The sequence below is a fragment of the Aphanomyces astaci genome, assembly GCF_000520075.1.
Source record: "Aphanomyces astaci strain APO3 unplaced genomic scaffold supercont1.93, whole genome shotgun sequence".
Classification (NCBI taxonomy): domain Eukaryota; phylum Oomycota; class Saprolegniomycetes; order Saprolegniales; family Verrucalvaceae; genus Aphanomyces; species Aphanomyces astaci.
Window position 1 is genome coordinate 43,310 of NW_009798356.1, and position 8,555 is coordinate 51,864.

Sequence of the window (8,555 nt, forward strand, 5' to 3'; positions counted from 1 at the left end):
ATGGTGCACACTATTATCTTAATATTTGTATACCCATTTGCATATTTTGAGTGTGGTTAGGTTATGTAATTTCAGAAGTTAAATATTAACTTTAGACAGGTAATGCAATTATACAGTTTTGAGAAACAAAACAAAACAAGTCAGGCGCCAAAATTCACTTCGTGTATTAGATTAAGGAGGTTATCTCCCAGTATTTTGACTACATTTGATTGGCTGATTCAAGTACACCATTAAATGGTTCGAGCACCTTAAATTGGTTTTCTACGTTAAACATAATGAATTTCATATTTCTTTCCAAGAATCTCAAATACAAGCACAAAACACATCGCGAAGTGATATGATTGGGCCGATTGTATTCAAAATTTTACTTGTCCGACATCCGCGAAGGAAGTCGCGGACTAACTGTGAAATGGTGAATATAACGTTAGTACGTCTAATTTCACGCTGCCTTAATCGACGAAGACATATCGTAAAATGCCAATTTATGATATGCAACTCTCATTTGATTTCGGAAAATGGGCATATCTCCGTCCTGCTTCATAATTTTCGAATTATAACAAGTGAGGGAATTTTAAGACTTTGTCGACAATCGTGAGGATAATCCTCACTCAGCACGCCCGGATACAAAGTGCCGTTAATTTACATTGTTAATCAAGTTCACAGTAAGCGTAACTTAAAGTGCCAATTTAGGTCGTACGAAAATGCACCAATAATAGATCGTCATTTGAATATGCACCAATCATACAGTGAACCTCTGAATTTCTATTCACAATTACATACAAAAAGGAAGGTTAAAATATACGACTTAATTTGGCACTCGAAATTATAGAGGTTCCGCGTCTATAACGGTTTCAAACGACTCTTTATTACAGTATGGGTTGTTCACCAGGGAATTCTCTACCTTTAGGACTAGTTAAGCGAAAATATCCTCACGCCATGGGAAAGCGGGTTTCGAGGACGTGGTCGACAAAAACTTTACTGACAGTTTGAGTACTGACTGTACAGTACTAGGATGTTTTTAGGTAACTTATGATGAGCCCTTGGAAACCGTTTTACACGCGGAACCTCTATAATTTTGAATGACAATTTAAATGTAAGTCGTATATTTATTAGCCTTCCCTTTTGTAAATCGTTGTGAATAGAAATTGAGGGTTCACTCCACGATTACTATTGAGAGGTTCACTCCACGATTACTATTTTGTATGATTGGTGCATTTTCTTTCAAATGACTACAGTAATTGGCACCTTTACAATAATGATTCCCTGTTGGTCGCAAAACGAAGGATACATGTATCGCTATTTTTACATTAACAGTACTCCTTACACCATTTTTCGTTTAAGTTCAGGTTATTTCTGGTATATTTCGTCCAACGCACAATTGATTCACGCCATGTGCGTTTTGTTCGCCAAGCATTCAATATATTTCGTCCAGAACCAAATTCGTTTCATTATATTTCGACTGATCTCCGGTGTATGTCACCCCACAGCCGGTATATTTCACAACATTGTTCAATATATTTCAAATGATGTTCCATCTATGTCGATAAATCGACGCAGTAATCGATGGAACGAAGTAGCCAATGAAATTTTCGAAAAAAAGACTTTCGATCAATCAAATTACAGGCGTATCCTGTGCATCGCCAAGCTTTCCTTTTCACAAAGAGTTCAACGTTGTAGCGGACAGGAGTCACAGTAAGTATATTTAGTTCAACAAAAATGACGCTCGACGATTTCAGGTGGATTTGACGTCGTTCGTCGAATCTACCGAAAATATCAATTTTAGCTCGAAAGCACAATCCTTCATATCTATTCTGCAGTACTAGGTATGATTTAGACAAGTATCCACCACCTGCGATTTACTTCGAAAATCGAAATAGATGGAATATCTTTTGAAATATATTGAACAACATGTGAAATATACCACGTGGGGGGTGACATATACCGGACATTAGTCGAAAATATAATCCAACAAAGTAGGGTCTGGACGAAATATATCGATTGTTCGGCGAACATAACGCACATGGCGTGAATAGTTGTGCGTCGGACGAAATATACCGGAAATAACCTGACAAAACTTAAACGAAAAATGGTGTAGTAAGTCCTAGCGGGTAATAACACAATAGTACCGACAACGTCAGCATGATTTCGACCCAACGCTTGAGTTATTTTATTCCTGGATTTTGATTTATTCGAATCGGTAGCCTGGCAACGTGTCTTTGGGGCTGAACGTGCATTCGCTGGGGGTGTACGATTCGGTCTGGGTGGCCATTTGGGCAAGCACGCAGCATGAGCAGAAGAACGAGCACGCACAGTCTTCCACGTCAGACCCAGGGATTTGGAACGCAGTGCGGATGCGCCGACGAACGACCATGACCATCACGAACGCCACCAGTTGAAGCGCTAGGCCAATCCACGACCACAGAATCGACGAGGACGACGTCTGGATGAAGGAAAGGACGACGTGTGCGGCGTAGAGGGCGGCGAACACGATCAACACGTTGTTGAACGTATACATGCCGACACGGTGCAACGTCTGCGCGAGGGACACGCAGGGGCAGAACGTCGGCAGCAAGCAGTTGGGCACGACTTGGTTGAAACATGCGAAAATGTCGGCCTTCCAGCGGCCTACCACGAGCCCGTTGTGGTCGACCCCAAGGTCGGGTTGCATGGCGACATCGGCGGCGTCGATGGCGACGGCCACGGGGGCAGTCTCGGCATTCGTGTCAGCCACGTAGTCAGCCTTGTTTGACGGGGAGGCGACTTGGTCCTTGGGAGTGGTGGAGCTCATGATGGAGATGATTTGAAAGTGACTGCCCTTCACTGGTCGAGAAACGGTTGATAGTGCTAGGTGCTGCTTGGTGTAACTTGCAACGTAGGCATAAGACACGCGATAGATGTTAGATTCATTCAGGAGGGACGACATGACATACAAAACGGAAGATTAGAGTTTCGACGCATTGCTACGGTATTGACTGTGTGAGAAATGAAACTTGCCTCGAGCCATAGAGATTATTTGTGCTTCCTTCCAAAGTACATATAATGTCAAACAGAACCTTGACTTTACCACTGACCATGTATTACATAGTAACTTTTAGTAATTATGTAGTTTTTGGTGATATTATTCTCTCTAGGAGGTGTGCTTGATAATTCTCATGATAATAGTGGTCGTTGGTTACACTTACCTCCCTCCCCAAATTGTAAAGACGCCCTAATTGGACATAACAGTGTGCCATACTCAAATCAAAGTAAAATCGGCGTTCACAATGCATCGACAAATGACTAAATCCCTCACAACAGGAGTATAACCCCTGCTGGAGGCCCAAAACAATCCTGTAGTCGGGAATTTTTAGACAACTCACACAGCCAATCAAAACCCCAATGTTTGCACAAATAAGATGCTAGTATGCTAGTAGTAATATGCATCGCTAAAACCACACCAACCATATAAGCTAGGCTAGGCAACTCCAGTGGTTAGCGAGCGATAGCTACCGGTAATTACTGGTGATGGACTCAACCCTGGGAGTAACATTATACTTCGAAGAATGTGCCCATCGGGGGTCAGGTTACAAGTTTCTTTGTAAAAGTATTGCGTGGATGGATTGCATGTGCCGTTGTCTTATCTAAGGAATTCCCCCACAGCAGGGGTGTTTTAGGTCGTCAACAGGGGTTATATCCCTTCTGTGGGGGAATTAGTCATCGACTAAGTGTCCACGGCGAAATGCGGCTGCACATTACGGTACCGTCTTCCGTATTACCAGTGAGACACCCATATACGTATCCGGATACGGTTACTGTATCCATTACTACTTCGAAGTACAGTAGTAATAGTCAAAATGTGGCTTCTTGAAGACATACGAATTCTAAATTAATTCAATGCCTACACAAACTTCAATATTCATAGAGTTTATTAAGTAGACTATATATGAAACTGTATATCAAGGATATCGTTTTAATCTCGGCCACATCAACGGCTGAGTTTCGCTTGACAGCGTGTCATATCAGATAAGGCCAACAACGGCTGATGTGGCCGAGTTTCGCTTGACTGTGAGTTCCATTTTCGAATATTTCAGTTGTTTTTTCGTTTCCAACAGTGAAACCTATTTCGAGGTATGGTGCACGTCACCAATAAACTACCAACTTTTCACAGTTTTCGTTTTCATTTCTGAAAATTTTAGCAAATAGAGACGTAGAATCGAGAGAACTTAGGTGAAGAAATTCTACGTCTCAGATTTATATTTAGTGAATGACTTGATCAAGAAAGAGACTTTTAACCTGCGGTATTTTGCATGGGCCATTTGAATTTGGCCACAGGAATGGCCACTGAAATTTTGTGAAAAGTTGGTACTACGTACATTGGTTTATAGGTGACGTGCACCATAAGAGCATCTGCACCGGCACCAGTAAATTTCACCCCATTATCCGGATAACTTGTTCGGATACGCGAGTTACTGGCGCCATTAAGTCCAAATTTTACTGGCCTCGTTTTGGTTTCGCACCGCAGTCAGTAAAACAACTTGCACTTACTTCGTGGTGGATCGACTTACCTGTGCATGCAGAGACCATCACCTGTTCTATAGTATTGGAGCACTTAGCCGTTGTACAGGCGCAGCCGTGTCGTCTCGTGGATGACCTCGCGGCGGATCCAAAGGTACCACATGTTGTGGAAAGCGACGCGGACCAGACCTTTGCGGTGGATACGACGGCGGAGTCACCAAGGAGCTTGGAATACCAAAGCCACCAATCAATCGAGTCACAGATGAATGGAACAAAGCCACGCAATCGATCGAGTTCACAGATGATTATGATTGGCCAGTTGACTTACTGGAGTCCAGTACTCCAACAAAAATTCCAACAAATTTACTGGAATATTTGTTGGAGTAGTGGAGTCCAGTAACTCTTTTACTGGCTATTGGTACCGGTGCGAACGTTTTTTTTGGAATTCCAGTAAATCGGCCAATAAAATTATTGGGATCTGAGAACTGCTGGTACCGGTGCAGATGCTCTAACTGTACTGTAGTACAGGTAACTGCACTGGAATTGGATGACAGTGGTACAACAACCACATACAAATTTTCATATAAAATGGACGTGAGTCAAAACGTGGGTGTTATAAAAATTTCGACAGATTTATTAAAATACAATACAGTACACAATTAACAGTCTCGGATTGGCCAAATTGTAACCAATTGACATTGCTAAAAACCACGTCGCATACAACAGCACACAAACACCAACAAATACCTACATTACTTCCTGTTAGTTACAACTGAACTACATTTGGCAAGACTTTTTCAAACGCACTCACAATGATTGAGCATACCCCAAACATTGATGACCCGCTAAGTTTCAAACGCTTTGCTGCTGCTGTGTGAACCCTTTCTTCACACAGCCATTCTTTACGACACATAGACTTGAATGGCAAACTCTCAAAGCGTCGGAGATACATGCGAATGCTGCGGATGGTGCAGCGTCGGTAGAACCGTTTGGCCACACGTTTTGGTTGCATCATGAGAAAGTTTGAACGCGAATGTCATGTGATACTCATCAGCCAATCATTGCTTGCTATAATTGAGTTTTGAATCATGCGTGCCAGGTGGTGTCGTCGATTAATTGAGTTTGGATTATCATTTTTAAGACATTCCTCCGCGAGGGCCGACACTAGAACCACATGTTATGGAACCGCTCCTCGTGTCGTCGAATACTGGTATGACGAATGGCACTTCGCTATTTTGTTGATCACTTATTGGCTAAAATGCAATTGACTGAATCCCTTTGATATTTTTTTGGCCAAGTATAAAAATATGCAAGTACCACTGTGATCCAATTCCAATGCGGTTACACTGTACCTACCTAGTATCTGTTCCGGTGCATTTTCATTTTAAGTAAGACTGACGTTCGAAATGGAACAATCAGGGGTAACGTTAGCATTGTCCTGTTGGAACACAACATACTTGTTTGTACTTGGAAACTTGGCGGTGAGAGCATCTCCACCGTACACGGAATTTGACCCTGAAACTGAATATTACTCAGTGTCGATGATATTTTGACCCTGAATTTACCCCCACCCCAACACTGAGTTCGACACTGAAACTGAGAACCCAGGGCCTGAATCTTGACCATTCCACACGGAGTTTTCACTAAAAACTCCGAGTCGAGGTTTTGCGCCGAATTAATCTAATAACAAGAAATTTGTATGGTATACAAACTAGTCAACACGAAATACTTTTCGATTGCTGGACGACGATGTCGTTATCGATGAACGCCATGGAGACCGAGTTACAGTACTCTCCAAGACATGGGTAGCAGTGTCTGAGGATCGAATCAAGGGTAGTAACTGTGACGCGATAGCCCTTGTAATGCGCTTCATTGAGTCGATGGCTGTCGATTCACCAAGGCGACGATGGTGCATCGAGTAAGCGCAGACACAATAGGCCAGCATACGCATCGACGCAGTGCACTCCTGTAATGGCGACATACCTATATTATTTTTTAAGCTCGTTGGTTTACCGTTCTCTCCAAATTAGTCGTCGACAATCTGCTGGTGCCCACCAGCCCGGTTACGATCCAAGTTTGGTTGGCGACCGCGACGAGACCCGCTCCATGATCGTGAGTGCTCAACTGCGGCTTGGCGGACGGCTTCTTGGACTGCCGTACTTATGATGACGTCGATTTCCTCGTCGGACGAATGCATCCTTTGATTCCACGACTGCATGAGTCGGCTACAGTATTCGAGCGCATTGGGTGGACTTCGAAATTACCATGCATATCTTATCTATTTCTACTGTACTAGTATTAATTTTGCAGAATTGCGGTTCAAAGGTCAGTGTCACGATGCGAACGAATATCCTTCACACTCAAATTTATTGAATTCAGTGCAGACTATGACACTGAAAAGGACTCAGATCCAGGGTCAAAATCCGTGTTCCGGTGGAGATGCTCTGATCGCGGGTACTACCTTGTTGATGACAAAGTCCTTGGTACACTTCACCATTGACGTGGACAAGCGAAATTACCATTGTGGCAGCATGACAGTTTCGAGAAGCAGGTGAGGACTGGACAACCGGTCACGTGCCAAACTTTCATGAGCCAGACTTTCATTGAAATTGAAATTACGCGGTATTTTCAAGCTCGCTATCGCCCGAGCGCGCGCGACTAATCTAGCGGATGGAGCTTGTGCACGTTCACACCGGGGTGGTTCGTGCAGCGGCTTCAGTCTGTCGGGCCATCGTTAGTGTGCGGTGTGCATTGGGACTTGTCAAAGCCTACGGGTTCGCTGTTCTGGTTTCGTCAGGTTAGCCTCAGCGGGCTACTGACGCCTAATGCGGTAGATAGGTTTGCATGGAGGCCGTCGCGGCCCTACAAGATGTATAGGACGGAGCTTGTTGTGGGCGCTGACAGCGGTAATGTCATCGAGCTGGAGTAGGCCACTCGGTGTTGGGGAACGGCTCGTGCTGAGCGGGTGGTGGTTGCAGTGAGCTGTCAGTGGCTTAAGCGTAAGGCCGACGACATGGTTATAAATAGCGAGCTTCTAAGCCATGCCATGCCCTCGGTCGATATTCGGGATAGCGTGTATGGAATATGGAACTGGCACGCGTGCACCGGGCAAGTCCAAGATGGTGGGACACAGCGGTTTGCTGTAATCCGTTTTGACATCCGTCGATATCGGCGACGGTTTCGGCGATGTCATGTTCGGCCGGGGTGTCCATGCCGTGTCGTTGGGTGATGAGTTTTGGAAACAGGTGGGGTTTGGGCTGGATGGCAGCATGCGGTGTCATGGCGGTGTTGTTGAGGGCGGTGAATCGGTTGTACGGTGGGTCGGTCAAGTGCGAGATGGTGGGACACAGCGGTTTGCTGTAATCCGTCTTGACATCCGTCGGTGTCGGCGACGGTTTCGGCGGTGTCATGTTCGGCCGGGGTGTCCATGCCGTGTCGTTCGGTGGCGGCAGCCAGTGACGGGTTGGGAACAGGTGGGGTTTGGGCTGGATGGCAGCATGCGGCGTCGTATCGGTGGTGTTGAAGCCGGTGAATCGGTTGTACGGTGGGTCGGTCAAGTGCGCTGCGGGCGGACACAGTGGTTTGCTGTAGTCCGTGTGGACATCCGTCGGTGTCGGCGACGGTTTCGGCGGTGTCATGTTCGGCCGGGGTGTCCATGCCGTGTCGTTCGGTGGCGGCAGCCAGTGACGGGTTGGGAACAGGTGGGGTTTGGGCTGGATGGCAGCATGCGGCGTCGTATCGGTGGTGTTGAAGCCGGTGAATCGGTTGTACGGTGGGTCGGTCAAGTGCGCTGCGGGCGGACACATTGGTTTGCTGTAGTCCGTGTGGACATCCGTCGGTGTCGGCGACGGTTTCGGCGGTGTCATGTTCGGCCGGGATGTCCATGCCGTGTCGTTGGGTGACGGCAGCCAGTGACGGATTGGGAACAGGTGGGGTTTGGGCTGGATGGCAGTATGCGCCGTCATGTCGGCGGTATTCCGGTTCGTGAACCGGTTGTGCCGTGCTACCAGTGGGTTTGGCTTGGGTGCTGTGGTCGGACACATCGGTATGCTTTTGTTTGC

General features: G+C 45.8%; 2 protein-coding genes across 2 annotated transcripts; both read right to left on the reverse strand.

Annotated features, from left to right (window-relative positions):
- Positions 1-2,127: 2,127 nt before the first annotated feature.
- H257_16840 (hypothetical protein) lies at positions 2,128-2,855 on the reverse strand. The gene has a single exon (XM_009845421.1). The coding sequence runs from the start codon at positions 2,786-2,788 to the stop codon at positions 2,186-2,188; it is 603 nt and encodes a 200-aa protein (XP_009843723.1). The 5' UTR covers positions 2,789-2,855; the 3' UTR covers positions 2,128-2,185.
- A 3,665-nt stretch (positions 2,856-6,520) lies between these two features.
- H257_16841 (hypothetical protein) lies at positions 6,521-8,537 on the reverse strand (the record flags this gene model as incomplete). The annotated part of the gene is made up of 2 exons (XM_009845422.1): positions 6,521-6,719; positions 7,600-8,537. The coding sequence occupies 2 exons, from the start codon at positions 8,535-8,537 to the stop codon at positions 6,521-6,523; spliced, it is 1,137 nt and encodes a 378-aa protein (XP_009843724.1).
- Positions 8,538-8,555: the final 18 nt, after the last annotated feature.

Bases quoted from the DNA above. Each gene is read 5' to 3' on its own strand.
- H257_16840 (XM_009845421.1), bottom strand. From the start codon at position 2,788: ATGAGCTCCACCACTCCCAAGGACCAAGTCGCCTCCCCGTCAAACAAG.